This window comes from Varroa jacobsoni, unplaced genomic scaffold, assembly GCF_002532875.2.
Source record: "Varroa jacobsoni isolate VJ856 unplaced genomic scaffold, vjacob_1.0 scaffold_1157, whole genome shotgun sequence".
Lineage (NCBI taxonomy): Eukaryota > Metazoa > Arthropoda > Arachnida > Mesostigmata > Varroidae > Varroa > Varroa jacobsoni.
This window is the reverse complement of record NW_019214059.1, coordinates 140,412-159,642: the sequence shown is the minus strand read 5'-3', so window position 1 is coordinate 159,642 and position 19,231 is coordinate 140,412. Positions and strand designations below refer to the sequence as shown.

General features: G+C 46.1%; 1 protein-coding gene across 1 annotated transcript in view; it reads right to left on the bottom strand.

Annotated features, from left to right (window-relative positions):
- LOC111267221 (uncharacterized) overlaps nucleotides 1-18,928 on the bottom strand; it is a 66,663-nt gene extending 47,735 nt beyond the window's left edge. Inside the window, exon 1 of the mRNA XM_022845318.2 lies at nucleotides 16,523-18,928. Coding sequence (XP_022701053.1) covers nucleotides 16,523-17,198 — 676 coding nt within the window. The 5' untranslated portion in view covers nucleotides 17,199-18,928. The remainder of the gene's footprint in view (nucleotides 1-16,522) is intronic.
- Nucleotides 18,929-19,231: the final 303 nt, after the last annotated feature.

Sequence of the window (19,231 nt, the reverse complement as noted above, 5' to 3'; positions counted from 1 at the left end):
ATGTGCACTGCCGCAAGCTATTATCTATCTCGTCGTCACCATGTTGATGAGCGATGGTGGCATTGTGTCATCGTTATTCTAAAGATGCACACAATGAGATAGTGGCGGTCAGTTGAGCTATGCCATATATTGTGTGGTGATCGCACCTCTAAAGTGCAGCATAATATATCGTCTTCATCCTATGGCCGTAGCCTATGTTTGCAATTTTTTCTAGTAAATGAAGAGTGCGCGCTTTAAGAGTAACCGTGAGTGTCGAGAGTCGAGCAGGCCTTGCATAGCCTGCTCGCAGGCCGCACTGTCAAAGCCGAAAGCACCCAGCAGACCTTCCATCAACGACACCAACACTGCACCGATCACTGGTTTAGTGTAGACTGGCGAGTTTTTAGTGAAGGGTCGGATAGCCTGCCGTAATATGGTCTTAATATCTTGCTATCCATATGGGCTCATCGGCAGGCGCGGGTTGGTAGGCGCTGCTTGATCGACAGCACAGCCACTGCTACCTGAATTGCTTAGGTATAATGTAGGTGCTAAGTCATCGCCTAAATATGCCCGCCAGAAATCGCCTCGGACACAACCACTTATTCCATCCGAAAAGTAATGATACGGTCAAAAACTGTGTTCTAGCTCGAACAGGGAGTAAAAGTTCAAATAAAGACTTGGAATTAATAGCCGATGGCGAAGAATGACCAATTCCAACCGAAGCCAACATCAAACACTCTGGTCTTGTGTTTCTCTCACCTTCCCCCTCCCTGTCGCTTTGCCCTTGTGTCTGACATTTTCTCCAGTTCGAGCTAGTTTCACACATACGCACACAATCAGTATTTGGTTTTTCTTCGCAATCAAAAAACTATCGTTATCCTAAGTTTCGAGGTCCTGCTTTAGGCACATTGTTGAATGATGTTGCTTGTGACGATGGGTCGAATTATCTATTGATTGAGTTCATACATCAAATAATAAACCACTATACTAGAAGAGCAATAACAACGACGTGAGGCTAGAATAGACAGTGAAGACTTAATGAGTCCGACCGTATTTGGCAAACATTCATAGAAAATAAAAAGTACACGGGGATACGAATCGTTTTTTGTGGTCCCTTTGGACTAGCGAGGCTGGCGATAGCAATCTAGTTAGCAATTCCTCGTTAAAGCTACTAAATCGCTATGAGTATATGAAGTATTTGTGTAATAGCTAGCCATGTATTCGTGATAGAGGGGTGGCAGGGGAAAACCCGCAGGCCTCTGACTGTGAAAGTCAACTGAATCTTTTACTATGTGAACATCGTGGATGCGCTGTCAAGGTAGTTCCGGGTCCTGCTGATAATAAAGTTGTCTAATGGAGGCTGCAGGCCTACGCTGTCTGTAATTAACATGGCGGTCGATGGAAAGCATAAAGACGCGGAGGACAGCGTCCTCGTGAGTCGCGCAAAAGGCAGCACTTCCAAATAAACAAATACGAACTAGTCTGTTCATAAAACCTTGTCACATCTATCCTATTGAGTTTCGATTATCTTCTCGATTTATCAGTCGTCGAGCAGCTGCGTCGGATCGTGTAAAAATTTCAAGGAAGATAAAACTTACAAATTGTGTCATTTGTTTGCTTAACAAGCTATTGTATTAGTCTTCGTTGATGCCAAGGCACATAGTAACACTATAGCAGTCGTTATCGAGCACCAATGGCTATGTCTTCGACTGTTTTGCGGTCACTTCTCGTCGACCAACAATGGAAGATTACCCTTGCCCGTGACATACGAAGGGGTATCGAAATGACGCGGTGTGACCCTTTCCTCTTAATTCGGTAACGAGTAAAGACAGCTTAATTCTCATTGTCATCGGAGAGTAAACGATAAAACATTTTCTATTTATCACCAAGCAACGACCTCTGGTAAGCACTAATGGGCCGTGAGGTACCTATCACTAGGCCATCTATAATACCACGGCCAGGACCAAAGGCTGTCATCTTGTTCTATTCGCAGGGCCTAATATGTTGCTGTCTTAACCACTGCCAGCTCGCGTCGGCTCGCGTGCTCTCTAGGCCTTCTTTTGCCGTTTCTATTGCTGCTACTACTTCAGATAGCGCGCCAGCCGGTGCCGCTTCAAGCCGTTCGTTGCCCGTTGAGCTATTTCTCGGACACGTTGACGCGGCGCCTCGGCCAATAACTAAGCAATAACAGCCTGTCGAATCGGTTGCCATGTCTGATGATCCCTCTATGTACTTAAGTCTGTGTGTGTACGTGTAATACTTTGTGTTGTTGTGCGAAAACTCGACGAGTGAAAAAAAAATCAACAGGAGAAATTGGTTGATCGGTTGGCTGGACGGACGTTTGAAGCCAAGCCATTGATTGCCGCTGATTCTAGGCCAGCTAAAACTAAGTTGGCTGTCGCCTTTGCCACAAAGGGGATCTACAGAGCAAACCTAACCTGCCAATTAACGTGCGGTGTGGTTGTATTAGTAATAGTAGTTGTTGTAGTGGCATTGGAAGGAAGCCGTTTGAACATATGCCGCAGCGGCGGGTGACTGAGAAAACACTAGTGCGCGAACAATGATCGACGGCCCAACGGGGACGGCAAGACAACAACAATCTCTGCGGCAGTCACAAAACGACAGGACAGGACAGAACAGTTGAATAGCACAGCAATCACGATAGGTCGGTCAATGCTGCCTAAACCATAACAGTCACACCGTCGACACCTTCATTGTGTGATGTGACGAATCTGACGGCATCAATGTAGGCCCGACCGCACTCGTGCTTAACCCCTGCGCGAGCCTAGTTGTAGCAGAAACGTGGCTCTCACAATGGTGGCTATGGTGGGCATCCGGAAAAGGCCCGGCAAGAAAAATGTTGCCGTCGTCATCGTCATAGCCGATGACGACGGCGACTGTGTTCAGTGCTCTTTTCCAATCTTCCGGCAACAACAACAGCAACAACAAGCCCACTGTGAGGCATGTTGAATCGTCTGTCCTTCTTTTATCCTGTTTAGCTTTACAACAGCATTAGCATCAACAGTAACGACAGCGGTAACATGAATTAAGGGGCAAAGCGAACGGCGGCAGAATCGGCAACGCTTTTGAGAGTGGGTGTCTCGGAATATTAAGCTACCAACACAGCGCACATCCGATTCTGAGTAGTCTAGACGACAGTTCTGATGTTGGTTTACTTCGGAGCAAAAGGATGGTCAATGAGTTGCTTCAAGTACCCAAGGCTTTCACAAGAAAAGCGAGGAGAAGAGTAAAGTCTACGCGCGTACTGTGCCACAGTTGACAATTAGCTGACGGCTTGTTCTTCAAGCACAGTCAATAAGTCATGTGCTACACTAGACGACTGATGGTAAGGACAAGGCAATCCTTCACCGTGTTGTGAACCTGCATCAAGAGAGCAGGTCTTCCCCACGTGTGACGCCTAGAATAAAAAAAAATTTAAAAAAAAGCGAAGACGAAAGAAGTCAACGATGAGACAAAGGTCGTCAGCATTCTATATGGTGATGACCAATGTCGGAAAAAGAGGTTTTTTTGTCTTGACATCGTCTACTTTCCGTGTTTTTTCGAACCCCGAGAGCGATTAGCACAGTTGCAGAATGGCGTACTGACGGCGTTTGTTTAGTATGAACAAAGAACAACATAGACGAGCTGGTTCTATTCAGAGTTTTACTTAAGCACTACTACATTCGGTCATCACACATAACGCTCAAGCGTTCGTTATAGATTGTGTGCTTTATCCGGCGACCGGAGCGTTTACCGATATCGCTTCGCTGATCGTATGCTGCGACGATTATCTCGAGTATATACGAAAAGCTAACTGAAGTTTCGGTTGGAACTCCACAAAGCAGAACGGCCACACCGATCGACAAACGTACACTGAGATTGTTTTTCTACGGAAATGGCAAACGGTAGATAGTTCAAAAATGGAGGCCCCAGGTGACGTAGCAGAGTAGGCCTGCGTCTCAGGCAGCGAGCGTTCGTGCCACTGAGTGAAACCAAATAAGATCATGGTACTATTAGCTAGAATCCTATTATTAGTAACTCTATATGATTATAACACCGTATATGACCGTAATATCACGATGACCGTTAGCCACCATGTGTCGACCGAGATGATGACGGTTTGTGTAATCGTGTTTACTCATTGATTGCGTCTTTTGTTTTTACTCATTCAGTGAAAACTAATGGACGCACAACACGTCGTCATCGGTTGGTCACAGATCTGTTAATTAGCCGAAATCACGTAAAATTACTATATACTCGTATTTTAATCGCGTAAATTACTGCACTAGCTGCTGGGAGGGGGTGTGCGTGTTTTGTGGCCGGGGGAACAAATCAGGTGACGTTAGGCGATGTCATATGTAAGTGCTCGGTATCGGCGGATACGTTCTCCTATTAATTAGAAAACGGCAAATTAAAGATTCATAGATTTTTGCTGGCTTGCTTGTTTTTATAGGACATCTCCAAACCTTTTTCTTTTTCTGTTACTCTTTTCGCATAGGAAACTACCATACCATCTGGTCTGAACGGCGGCCACTCGTTTAATTTTTGAGACGACCATGACACTACCGTTACTACTGCCGCAACAATATATCTACATTGATTCATTTCTCAAACTCTCCCATAGATGTTGTTCTACTTTTTTTGCCCTAGTCGATGCCCAAACGAACGACATAACATAGGCTATATTCAATCGCAGCTCGAATGTTGACTCGAGGGCGTCAAAATATACCGAACTAACTATAACAAACAAATAAATAAATAATACTCAAATTTAATTGTTAGCACCGGCATTATATATATATATATCTTCTATATAGATATTTGAGAAAAAAAAATCACTGAAAATAATAGGGTTGTAACGTGTAGGGTAAAGCGGTCGCTGACCGCCATGGCCTGTGATCACTCTCGGCGATCGTGAGCGTGTCAGATATGATGATCACATCGATAAATCGTTGTCTGTCTATTATAACAAAGGCACAAATTTACAATCATTCGCACGCCTTGACCATGGTCTTGCCTATTACTATGACTGTATTGTGGTTTGGCGACTCATGGAGTTTTTGTGGCGAACTGATGCGCCGCTGCTTCAGCTGCCACTGTTTCGAAATTATCCGTGCAAGCTGAGTAATCAGTCAGAGGACGTCGTCATCACTGTGCCTAATTATTTTTCGGAGAACTGGCTAAGACCAGCTACTTGGTTGAAATGGAAAGTAAGAAAAAAGAAAAAAGCTCTGTCAACGGATAAGAACAGTTTGATGCCAAGGAAGGGTTCGACGGCACACGTCTATAGCCTTAATAGAGGCAAAAAAGGCCTTCGTATTCTATCAAATCAGGACGAGACAGTCGAACGTGACGAATGGGTCATGTGCTCCCTTGGTAATACGACAATGTACGGACGTAAGCTAATGGTAGACTGAAATTTGCTCGTCCAAATGATGTCACATTGACAAGGTGAGGTAGATGTGCCTGAGTGGCTTTTGACTTTGCTGGGAGTCGATAGGACGGGCTTGTAAACGACAAGCGAGATAACAGGGATAAACTTGCCAATCCGGCTAAGCAATTATATCATGTTCGTGAGTGGAGAAGACGGATCCAACTACACAATAAAGATCAACTGGCTAAGCAGCAATAGCTGGTGTCTACACGATCGCGGCCATACGGGGACGCTAGCCATGCAGTCAGTGATTGTTGAACGGCGACAGATCTACGGCGACGCTAAAGAAGCGGTGCAGTACTTACTGTACACCCATCCAAACGAGGTTCGTTTCGGAGGAACGCCACTGCATTGTGTAGGGCATCGACTGCTGCCTGTTTGCCTGGCTACCTATCGTACAGTCAATTGAATTTATCAGACCCCTTTTTACAAAGTAGGTATACCATTTCCTAAGCAGTTCGATACCGTAACACGATTAATGCGTATATGGTCCAAGTCGTAGTACGTTGGGATGTAGCAATACATTTTTTTGCGGGAATCGCCTAGTTTAGTTACACGAGCGAGCGTTTCATTGTTTGCTCCCTTCTCTCAGTAGATTTATGTCAGCTGCCGACCCAATGGTAAATTTTTTGAGGAGTCATCAAACACCTCACTATTTTTTAGAAAATTTATACAGTTTTATGCAAAAACATCGCTCTTAATATTGTTAGTTTCTGCATGTCTGAGACGACAAGCCTGCACTAAAGCAAAAAAGGCCCTCATAGTATAAATGTGTGTGTGTGTGTGTACGAACGGACGAAACGTTTCGTAGCTGAAGTAAAAATGCCCGTTGAGCCTGGACGATTTCACACTGTAGAGCCAAGTGGCCTAGTAGACCGTGGCCTTGTCTGTTGTTACCGTCAGTTAGACTAAACATCGCCCGGAAGCGATCACTGTCAGTGGCCAAAGTTTGAGATAGGCCAACATCGCTGTCAAAATAATTAGGTATATTTAAAGCTTTGTATCGCGAAACTGAGGAGTTCGCTTAATCCAAGACTTGTTCAAGACATATGCTTACATTAATACAGATGCACGCTAGTAAGCCACACTTGCATAAGGATAACTCTTCCTCGCTGCCCAGATGCTTACATACCAGTTGCTTTTGTTCGCATTCTATTTACGGAACTGTGTTGATCGGCCAAGCCATTGCGTAAGTGCCTACTTCATTCGTATATATTGATTACCCGTAGTTCTTACGGTTATTGTTAACTGCCATTGATAACAGCAACAACAACAAAGCTGCTTATATCCAATTCCTTCTCCAGATCTGAATTGATAGAACAGGCGTGTGAGTTCAAGCATCTACGAATTAAGACGGTCCCTTCCGTCCCGCATGTCGTTTCCAGTGCAGCAGAGAATTCATTTGGAAATGTATTCTGTGCCAAACCGTCGTGGCATACCTAACCTAAGTTGCGATCTCGACTCGCGATCAATATTCTTCAAATTTTGGCCTTCACTGTGATCCTTCTGTGATGTCGGTACGGACGACACGACGATTATACCCGTACCATGGGTTCACTTACTAGGCTAGCTGATTTTAGCGTACGTTTAGCTGTGTGTGGCTACGTCGTGCGGGAACTTGCTCATTTCCTTATTCTTTTGCTGCTGCGCGGCTTCACTTCCACATCTCTGAATTCTACCTCTATATCGTTGTCGTTATAGCTGTTGCTTCTGATGATGTCACCGTATAGTGGCCGCGCGAGCAGAAGACCGGCTGGCGAGCTTTCGGTCATTTTGGCTACCTAACTCGATTTTTCGCTTCCTTCAGCCATCTTTTTACCTCATCAATTTGCTGGCGATAGCCAAAGTGCCGAACTGGTGTAACCGGCCCAATGGTAGACAGGTTACGTGGTTGCTGGCTAACTAGTCTAACTCCCCGCGCGGGTTCTATTCGAAGCGCACTCGTTCGGGCGCTCTCTGGTACGCTTCCCGACTTACAGGTTCATAAGAAGATACAGCAGTGCAGTCAGCCATCGCAAAAATCTTCGGCGTGTGAGCGTCCAGACGTTCCTTGTGGGTGAAAAAACAGCGTCTGACCAAGCAATAGCAGCAACGTTATGTATAGCTATAACGCTAGACGCAGTGAGAACTGAGTCAGTCGACGTAGAAGAAGCGGATGCATGCCTTCAAAGGCCTTCGGGGCGGAAGAATTCTTTGAGGAGTACCGCGTACGCTAGCGTCGGTTCCATCATAGAAGCAAAGGTTGCCTCTTTTCTATTCAGCAGCGACTCAAGGGGGGGGGGGGGGGTAGGTCTGCAGACGCTGGCCGTATTCTAACCGAAGTTCTAGGCTTCCGACTGGTAGTTGTCTGCGTACATTCGTGTTGAAGAGCAGCGGTATCAGCGACAGATAGTAACATCGTGCACAAATCGCTGATGAGCATGCCTCTGCGATCGCTTGCAGCAGCTGTTGAGAAGAACATGTTAGCTGCAATTGTGCCCAAGGACTAACCGGTGTTCTGGTGTTTTTAACCTGCGGTAGAAACTGCTGTATCTGGGGGCAGGTATGTAAGAAGACACAGAGGTTTATACAACGAAAGGCCAGAAACATATTGTGTCGGCAATTTGGGGGGCATCGACGCTTCGTTCTCATACGCCGCCACGAACGATTACGGACAATCTAAATCGCTATGGTATTACAGAGGGATGCGTGGAATCCGCAACGCCCTACTCACGAACCAGCCTCCCAACTGGACAAAAGTGAAAGAGATCTAGCGATATTCAAGTGGACGTCCATATAATAGGACTGGTAATGTCTCTTAGCAGAATACAGCCGCATCATTTGAATTGGTAATGCGATATAATAGACGAAGAAAAAAGTAAATATCGTTTCGATTTCCTTCCGTCGAATCTAGCGCTAGACTTTGCTTAAGTCTGTGCAGATTGCGCAATAAGACAATATGACTTCTCCTGTCCCCTATCCTTCATCGTTCCGGACGTTCATTTTGTCATCAAAATTTCTTTGTGAGGACACCCTTGCGTACTTGCCGTCTGAGCCTTCCGCACTCTTACGGTACACGTTGTTATTTATTTTCGTACAAACTGCCTGTCACCGCGAATCAATCACCTTCTTGACGAAGCGGGTATGGATGAAGGGCGCTAGTATACGAAGACCAGTCTCATCGCAAATTGGGCCTGACTAGCCGATGTAGAAAAGTTCGATCCATTTGGCTTTGTTGCCAAACAGAAACCCGTATCGATAATCGGCCACTGTCCACTCTGATGGTGGAGCATATGTATGATCTTATTATCATAGCGTTACCATTCTATCTCTATCGTAAGTAATAATGGAATTACCGAACAAGAGCCAGCCAAGTCAAGGTGTTCTACCGGTTTCGTTCGCCAATTGGCTAGCCCACGGTATTCATGAGACTTCGATCGTGCCCTATGATATGTCCTAAGGCCAAATCTGTGTAGATAGTCTTTGCAAATCGAATACATTCATAAACGCGCAGCCTCACTTTGGTTAAGCATGCTCAAGAATCATCTGTCATTCTTGATGATCGCAGACCGAAAATCAGCTCAGCACAGCTGCTAGTGGTAGCACGTACCAAACCGCTTCGATGGATATTTATTGTTTTAAGCAATTTTAAGCCGAAGACATCTATCTATTCAGTACTTGCTGAAGTCATACACATTGCAAAATTCATTGTTTTAACCAGCGCATATCATATATATCTATAGGCAGAATTAGTATCATCATTCCCAATTCCTGGCAGTACTCGGCTCTCTCATTGCGGTTCTACGGAGGAACAAAATAATCATCGACTATGGAGTGACCCCACTGTCAGGGCAACAGTTGGGCACTCTGTCGTCGTCAGGCAACTGGGCTGGCTCAGGGTGACAATCTTATTCTCCATCTCACTGTAAGTAAGAGGGTCAAGGAAGTCAGCCGAAGCTGCGCCGTGTGTAAACGATATAGTGATTACGGTCAAGCAGGTTTCGAGTGCATTAAGCTTAAGTACGGCTCCACGCGCCAACCCCAGATTCCGGACTGATCGTGAATCCAACCAAGATCGAGGCGATGTGTCTTAGAGGGGAAGGCAGGACAGCGGCCGCTGCCACCTCATACCTCCCCAGGTCGCCTGTTGCCTATGTAAACATGTGTTGGCCGCATCGGTGATCTAATCACCTTGTCGTTTGTCGCTCGCAACGGCTCTCAGGTTGTTGGACTTTAGGGTAGCTCTTATCATAATGTATTGGGTACGCTTCATTCGGACGATCCTTACAGCAGCGAACTTCAAGCAATTGAATCGTGTTGAAGCCTTCTTCCTCAAAAGAGCACGAAGATTACACCTAGTAACCCAAAATCATCTCTCATACCTTCTAGCCGGCTTGCTATGGCTGGACTGCAAGGACTACGTCGTCGTTTTGAGCAGCCAGTTACAAAAGGCTTCGAAATCGACCTTAGGAATTGGAAGCGAAAATTCGCCCATATTGCTAGAGGCTACTTTGTCCCTTTGCAATGAGGAATAACGAATAGAAAGGAGTAAGCCGGCTAAACAGACAAGCGGTCACTCACTTTGCCGTGGATGGTATCCGCCAGAGACTCTGCAGGAAACCAGATTTCCACACCCCTGACGGTATATGCGTTTACGATGCTCCAGATGCGTATTGTAATAGATAATACGTCCTCCTAACAGCATCTTTTGGCTATCTAGCAAATTTCTCCAACTTGTTTTATAAACCAACCAAGACCTGTGCGATCGATACAACACAAAGTGTTTTAAACAGTCCGATATACTTTCTCTGATATTGAGATATCGTATTGTTGATCTGTAGGTATGAAGCTTTTGACTATTATTAGCGAAGTCGAATAAATGAAATTGAATCTGAGTATCATTATCCGAACGATCGCTCAGACCCAGCCGCTAACCCTTGTTCATCACCATCGATTCCTTCGAGAGGTAATCTATATACGTATAATGGATATATAGATATGTTATACGTTTCTTGTGCCGATCGACTGCTAGATCGTTTAGTGCCTACGTCCGTCAGTGTACCTTTTCTGATGTCTACCATAAAACCTTCGCGGTGATGGAAGCAAAATTTCTCACAGAAATTTAGCGGACGACTAAGCACCTGAACGAGCGACTTTTAGAGAGCGTCCGCCGCCGCCTGCTGTCGCCTTGTTTCTGATGTTCGCGCCGCAGCTTCTGTACGGCCCTCTTTCTTCGAGCTATTAGCGGCGATAGCCGCCAATGATTTGGTTGCTCGTTGCTTTCGATTGGCCGATTACAAAAGAGAGACGACAAATTGGCTTGGCTAATTTTCATACATAACAACGAAGGAAAAAACGCGCAGTCATACATGCTTTTGCTACGTTTTTGTGTGAGAGGAAGGACAAAAAGGCAGTGGCTGTTCTGACTGTGAGTGACACACCTATTCACATACAATACAATGTACTCCTCATCCAAATGACCTTCTATATAACTATGTAGCAACAATATGCAATACCATTATATAGCATTGGCAGATTGCTTTTTGAGCTGATGCCGAGGATGTGTATGCCAATGGAGACTCGAAGGACGCACATTTAGAAGGGAATTTTGTTGTGTTATTGCAGAAAATTTGATTGCAGAAGACAGTTAGAAAAAAAAACATGACAGTCCTTTGTTAATTTCTGTTAAGCACAATCGTGGCAGAAACAGAAGAGGCCTTGTAAAGTACTATGCATATCTGATAACCGTTAGAATGTGATGCCAGGTGTGGAGATCCGATTAACGATTTGGCTTACTGACGTTATGGGTAATTTGTCGTCGTTGATTCTTTGTACGCTGAAGAGCATCGATTGAAACAATTTTGTACAAAAGATATTTGCTGTACGCGTTAGTTCAAGCTGGTGGGAACGGTCCTTCTTTTTGACAGAAATCACCACAAGGCAACCTCTTCTTTTGTCTTACCGATATCGGCAGACTGGGGGGATCGACCTCGCTACGGTACAGTCCGATCATGCATTCCGACAACCCAAATCGACCTATTTACAATTGATATTTTTCTGGGTCAAATGACGTCTCTGCTAGTAGCTACTGAGGGTAGTATGTTCCGTATCACCTACTTTCCTCTCGGCTACTTGCTCAACAAGATAATAACCTAAATCGTTCACAAATCGGCTTACGCTGTAAATTAGCCTTTACCGCGGAACCGTTTGCCTGTAGATAAAGTTTCAATATACGAAGAGACCGCTTAGAGTAGATTTGATTTCAAGCGACGCAGTACTTATCAAGCTATTACGTGTATTGGCACGCGCGCGACCTTCAATTCGCTCCCGACAGAAGCCACTGGCGGCGTTGCTGCTTTCTAAATACGCGGCGGTCCTTTCTGAAGAAAGTCGGGGTCTTAGTACCACTGGTAGTAGCAGTTGCAGCGGCAGTAGTAAGAGCCAGTGCAGCAGAAAATAAACGCTGTCCAGGACAACAATCACTTCAGCCGTAGAAGCATTTGCTCGAACACAAACACAGGCTCACGACACTGTCTGCTTATTCTGTTTAAGGTGCCATGGCCATTTAAGAGCAGTACTTCATACACATGTCGGCTTTTAATTTGTGCTTTCACTGGAATGTCGGCAATCGGCGACCCGACATTTGATTATCATAGTCGTATCATAATCTTTGCACAACTATCTATCGGCGGACGGAACCTGCTTGACGCTCCCGCGACAGCCACTTTGGCTACGTATCTTTAGCGGCAACATTGTTCATTTACGGCTTTGATCCTATTTCAGCCGGCGCAATAATGGCACAAGGGAAAAAAGGGCTTCGCAAAAAGTGACAATTGGCGGCAATATATTTGCGCCCGTTTTTTTGCGAATTTTTTCGCCAACAGCGACCCGCCCTCACTCCAGACTCTTCAACTAGCCCCGTTGACGTTTTGTTCGTCCTAGAGTCTTACGCCTGTCGACTTGTTTGTACACTGTACAGGCATCCAGGATCGACCAAACGCTGCAGATTCCCTTCACCAGTCTATCGCGTAGGGTTGCGGTGCCGCGACGACGGCGGCACCGGTGGAAACTCAGAATCCGAACAAATGGCCGAGCCGGCATTAAGCGATCAAGGTTTATTTGTTTGTGCTGCTGCTGCTGCTGCTCTGGATTTTGGCGGTGAGAAGGAACTCGACCGAAAGCAGTCAGCCAGTGTAAGCCGGTCCGGCTGCAAACGCCAAAATGGCAGCAAGAATCATTGTTTACGTCTCTTGCTCGCTCTCTCCCTTAGCTGAATGAGAATGTCACGATGAATATTTTTTGCAGCGCCGATAGAGGGCAGACATAGTGTTGCGGCGTTCGTTCGAATCGGTACGGGAACAAACGAAGAGGAAGTTACCCGATCGATTAGTGAATTGCTTTATTCAATGATTTTTTCCTAATAGATGCGTCATGGACCTGTCCTGGCTGATAATGACTGCGACGACGACGATGATGACGACGATTATGGCCATGACGATGAAGCGATTCTGTAACTATTTCTCAGTCATTATGTGTACCTTTGTTGGCTGAAATTGGATGTCCCACGACTGTCGTCTAAGCTATCGAGTTTTGTAGATGATTTTTAGGTTGACGTGGCACGAGGTCGGTCGGTAGACGATACCAAGAAATCTAGCTCATTGCTCATTCGTCACGTGGAGATACACTGTTTCGCCTACGATTAGACGAAATAAGCTGCCCCTATAAACGGTTTGTGCTCCATATTATTATTGAACTACTGAGCCCTAACAGCCCAACAGATTGTGTAGCTCCTACCCGGCAATGGAAACAATGACAGTTGTTAAACTTACTAATCGACAAGAAAGTTACAATATATCTCATTTATATAACGCCGAAGGTCACTCTGCATTCAACCATGCCGATTCAAACTGGTCAAAGATAACAACATTACATTGATAACAGATCAGTTTAAGTTTATTTCTGACTTTTTTCAGATGCAAAGGTAGCCTTTCAAAACAAACATACCTGTGCTAACCTTTGTTATCGATTGTCTGATGAGTAACACACATTTTAATTGGCACGTTACAAATGGACCACATGCAGCTTTTGCAGCAAATCCCTTCAAGTGTATAATAAGTTGGGTCGGCAGACTGAACACGCAGTTTCTGCTTGTGGTTGTATCCGTAGGCTTCAAGGTGGCTCTGGGTCGTGCACGATCTCAACCATATCCCAATTTTTTGTGGATCACGAAAAAAATAGGAAATGGCGGCTCGGGTAATTATGCCGAAATCTCGTTTAAAGCTGGCAAACTATCTCAACCGGCTTACGAGCCAAGTGGTTTGACGCATTAGTCAGAATAATTTCAATGGAACTTGAGTAGGAAAAGAAAGTATCGTAATAGCATTTATAAACCTATTCACTAGCCGTTGGAGACGACGAAAAGCGTCTATTAGGTACGCGACGCTTCCGCCTATTTTTGTGGCCGACCAACCACAACTATTATGACGCGACCCGTATCTCTCACATTCGCTCCTGTCGAACTGAGTCTAGCGCAATTGTTATCATTAGCATACGACTGTTCCTAGGAGCCAGCCACTAGACTAATTCCTGCAGGCTCAGAAGCCTGATCTTAGCGCATTGCCACACGTTCCTGCATTATCGTTTTTGTATGACGCTTAACAAATACCGAAGACAATATGAAAGGAAGACGGGACAATTCACGACAGCGCTCTAACCCTGCTCGTAGATCCCGGTGCTCGCCTGGGATTGCTTAATAGAAATAGAATGTTTTCTCGCTCCGTCTTTTCTACTAACAAAAATATCATCGTAATCTCGACGATGATATCCCATCGAACTCTGAATCTCTTGAAATCGAGCGATACACGCGATTCAAGTGAAACACTTAAACTCTGTTTCGAACTGGGTGTTAGTGGCTGTCTAATAGAGCTGCCAAAGCATTAGCAGTGGTTCAATAACAAACGCTTCTGGGATGATTTGGTGTGATCATTGTGGCCATCATTTCGCCGACTATGAAGTACTGGCGGTACCAATTGAAGGAGATCAACTACAAACAGCCAATCCACAACGCATATCGACCGTCTACTAGCTAGCTAGCAACACATTGAACGGTCTGTAACAAAATTGTACTATTCAAAAACTGGCTACTGAGCAACGACCATCACAGAAAAAGAAAACTGCGGTAGTCCAACTCATATGATCATAGCAACTATTGCGATCATCACTATCGTCTATGTAGATTTGCTTTATGTTCGTCCCGCAAATTGGCCAGTTAGTTGGATCAGGGATCTGAGATGAAGTGAGATGCTCTTAATGCCACCGATGGTGGTCGTGCTTCACGAGCTCCACTATCCAAAAGAAGGTGCGAAGACACACACAGGACAACATAGCAGCCTCCGCTGCTGGCTTGTGAAACAACATCTCAGGTCGCTCGAACAGCTGCTACGGTGTTGTCTTAGTTTTCAACTGCTTCTGCTGTTGACCCTAGCAAGGGAAGATCATCAATGTATTGTATATATAATGTACTCAATTGTGTATCTATTCATCTAGTGGTACCACAGTATAAGCGAAGTCGATGTCCATGATGACGTTCAGCAGTGTCATATGGATCACAGAGAATATAGGTGGCAACATACATTTATATATGATGTGGCTTGTCAAAAATGTGGCTGTTTAAGAGGGTATTTTTTAAGTGTCAGCGGACAACGAGACAGACTTTGGCATATGTACGAGGTCTATTGGAAGCAGTTGTCTTAATCGAGACGTCGGGAAGAATTAGTTTTGTGGAGGTGAGTAACTGGAAGGTTGGTCAATGTAGCACCAAGCAGTTGCCTAGAATATTATTATAAGTTTAAAATAATTGGTCAAGAGTCCTGTTTGTAGGGTCCGCACGTTCTAATGACAAAAGCAGCATGAAATTCGTCCGGTCCATAGTAATTATCAATACCGGGTGTCATGCTCCTTCGGAAGGGTCTTCCCCGCCTGGCGCCCGGCGTTAAGCATCATCAGGCTCCGTCTACGCGCTACGACTGTTGCCTTTGACTTCTACTAATACTACTACCACTACAACCACGATTGCTGCTCAAGGGGTGGCCTTCTCGATCTTCGCGGACCTCCGAGTGAAGCGAAGTGGCCGAACTGATAGAAATCCTGCCGACTCCATCATGAGCTGCTCACAGCGGGGCACCCGTGTCGGGTCCTGCTTCAGATCTCCTGGCGAATGTTTCAATCAACTTCACACTACCGAAGACTGTCTATTACACCATCGTAAAGTGCCGTTTGTTGGCTCGTTTGCCGGGGCACAGTGCACGCGAACCTACACAACCCTCTAACCATATACGGAATGGAACAGCAGTAAATGCAATGATCGTGCTCCTCAAAAGCTGCTACAACATTGGGTCAGGACGCACACTCTTGAGGTTCTACTCGCGCCTAAGGCACGCGTGGGCGAGAAAACATATTTTTAGGAAGTGGCACATCTCGACCAAGCGTTCCGTGCATAGTTCCTCCACGTCATCAGCTAATTAGCAATAACATCGGTCGGTATAATTTCGTTAATGTTACGGATACACCATATTCTAATGACTTGCCACAAAGAGCTCCATTGAACGATCATAATATTCGAGATGTCACTGCGTACGCAACACTCTGCTCACTTCAGTCTACTTAATAGTGAAGGAACACTGGGACTGCCATATATATGATTATTATTATTATTATTATTATTATACATGACTGCAGATGCACCATTATCTGTGTCTCCAGTTTACCATAGAACACTACTAGTTGACCATAATGATAAACGACTATAAGAGGGGTAGTTTCAAATTGGCTGAAAAGCTATTTGCCAACGAGTACCGAAGGGCAAAGCTGCTACTTTGCCAGGATAAGGCATGAATGATCATTGCTTATGTACAGGCAATACAAATAGTATTACTTCTTTGTGTAACAGTAACAATACGAGCAACCTAGGTGTATCGTGATGTTACAGATACCAGCAAGTACGGTGGCACGAATGGAACAATAAGAAGCAATAGGATCACTACAATAAGGCTAAGAGGACTTATAATTAACTAGCTTGAAGTAAATAGGACAGAGTTACTACGAGGAATAAAGGGCGCTATCATCACTCACCTAGAGCTGCTCGGTCGGCGTGTTCGAGTGTCTCGAACGTTTTGCTTGTCATTTCGAAAAGTGCGTCCAGAGGTGAGCTATCGGCATTTTGGGGGTCGCCTCCGCTCGCTTGACGTCTTGCCGCGGCCGCTGCGGCCGCCAGGGCTGCCTGGTGCCGCCGGTGGAGCAAAGCCGCTGCGGCGGTTGACGCGGGACTCTCCGGGGAATCGCTTTCTGAGATCGAGTCCTCGTCCGTGGATCGCGGCCTTCGGGGCGGTGGCGTCCCGTTTGGTGAGTCCCACGGGCGCACGATCGCCGCCAGCGAGCTCATTGCCACCGCCTGCTGAGCCGCTCTTTGAGCAGCGGCCTGCGCTGCAGCCTTGTTGCCACTGAGTATGTCCTTAATAAAGAATGATGTTAACGGCTTTGGTTGCTGATGCGCGGGTGGCGGGACCGGCTCCGCCGATGTAGACCGAACCTGGTGATGGTGGTGGTTATGATGGTGACTGTGGTGATCCCGGTCGGTACGTGCGCGCTTCGGCTGGAAGTAGTCCTCGGCGTCAGACGAACAGTCCTCGACGTCAAGAAGTTCTTCGTCGTCTTGGGGCATTGCCGGGGCAACTGGTGACATTGCTGCCACTGGAGCGCTATCCGCTTCCGACCGACTACCCGTACTCGAGCAGTCGTCTGTGGCCATTGTTCGATCAATTAACCAATTGACCGATCGGTGGATGAGTAATAGAGAACCAGGTAGACCACTTTAACTTACTAAAACGATTCGTCGGCTGGGTAACACTGGCCTAACTAAAATAGACGGACCCCCAAACCTCTTGCACTATCTGGATGAGGTGTTCTTCTGCCAGTCAATCAGTTTGGAACCATAAATGTTACTCACTCGATGATGGAAGTAGATTTCGCAAGGCACGCGCGTCGCAGTGCTGCGACGCTGTTGGCAATATAAGTCCAAAGATGACTGTCGCTGTTGTTTATCTTTATTTAACTTGTTCTTGGTCGGGCATCAGGACAGTTCACAACGACGATAACAACGACAACAACAACAACAATACAGGATAGAGGATCAGTGATGGCATCATTGTCATCACCATGACGATGTTCCTCATATCTCACACGGACAGATGGGGGCGAAGTAGCACGATGTCACACTAAAACACTCCACAGTGGCTAGAAATCTTGTTTCATGATCACTCACGTTTCTGCTGGTGCTGATGCTGGTTTTTTTGTTGAGGCAATCTCATTATTAAAAGCCCGATCTATTTTTGGTTAACACACACACACGCACACACTTACGGCCATCTTCTAGCGCTTTGACCTGCACCGGCTAGTATAAAATACACGATTTTTCACCGATGTATTAACACTTGAGCAGAAATTTTCTGGCTTCTCTTAACATCGGGTAATACTACGGCGTTTGTCTAGCTATTTTCCCGCAATAGCACTAGAGCTACTCGATCGCTCACTTTGTGCCGGCAAATGTTTTGTTGCAAAATCTTTTTTTCCTTTTGTTAGGCACACACAGGTTTTTCTACATCAAAAAAAAATCAAAAACCGTATTCTTATTTTACAGACTTTTTGTGTACTGCGGTGCGCAGCGCCGATATCTCATCCCTATGAGGTAATCTGATTTCGCCTTCGAACGATCACTCCCTGTACATCTTCTGGACAAGAACATATTTGACAATCGAACATGGCTATTGAACAGGCACTATTAGAACACCTTCTTTAATTTCGTGATCCTCACGAAGCCACAGGCACGAACATCTCGAAAGGGTTACTTGGGTACTTTCTGTTTTTTTTTCGCTACTCCTACTTGATATGCGGCGCTGTACGGTCGACAAGAAGACGCTCACAGACCGCGCGAGTATCTTAATGATGTATGGTCTTGCCTTTTAGTTACTGAAACAACAGCTTTGCGTTACGTTCACGGTTCAAACAATTGGCGTACGGCAACTCGTCGTATAGCTCGAATAGGCTAGGTAGGCAGAATCATGCCATGGATCGCTGGCGCGCTGATTTGCTATCGTCCGTCCGTCCGCCCGTCCGCCATACGACTAAGTCTGATTTCGTCGTACTTAATTAGTTGTTTGGTTGTTTGCTACTCTTCTTTCCGTCAACTAGTCCGCTATCGTTGTCGCCGCCGTGACGATACTTGTGGCGCTTCCGTCGTGAACGTAGCTGATCGTCGCTCAGCGAACTAGCCAGTGTCGTGCTGGTTACTGGCCGAATCGAATTTGTTATTGGTGCTGCTGCTGCTGCTGCTGCTGCTTTTGCCTGCGTCGTCAAGTATTATCGCTAAGCTGTTCAATGCCGTTGTCTTGGCTTCTGTTCGCCCGAACAGCGCAGCCACCACTGCTGTCGACCAGTCGACTATCCGATCTGAGCAGAGAACAGATGTATGTATTCGTATTGTTAACAACCGACCGACAGCTGAACAGGTCTCTTCGTCCGCCGGCTCTGGGCGGGGCGATCGGGGCTGCTGCTGCGCGCAGCGGCAGCGCCTCATAGAATGCTCTGTTGCCACCATAGAGATGGCGGCAGCGGCAATCGGGGCGGAGTTTACGGCTGCTATGGCCCGCCCCGCGCGGCGTAGCGGGAAGCCGCCGGGTCTTGGTTCTTAGCTCCTTTGCCTCTCTTTGGCTGTCCGTTGTCGTTGCCGTCGTCGTCGTCGTTTAGCAGTTCTCGGTCCAGCGCTCTGCTGCTGGCGCGAATCGC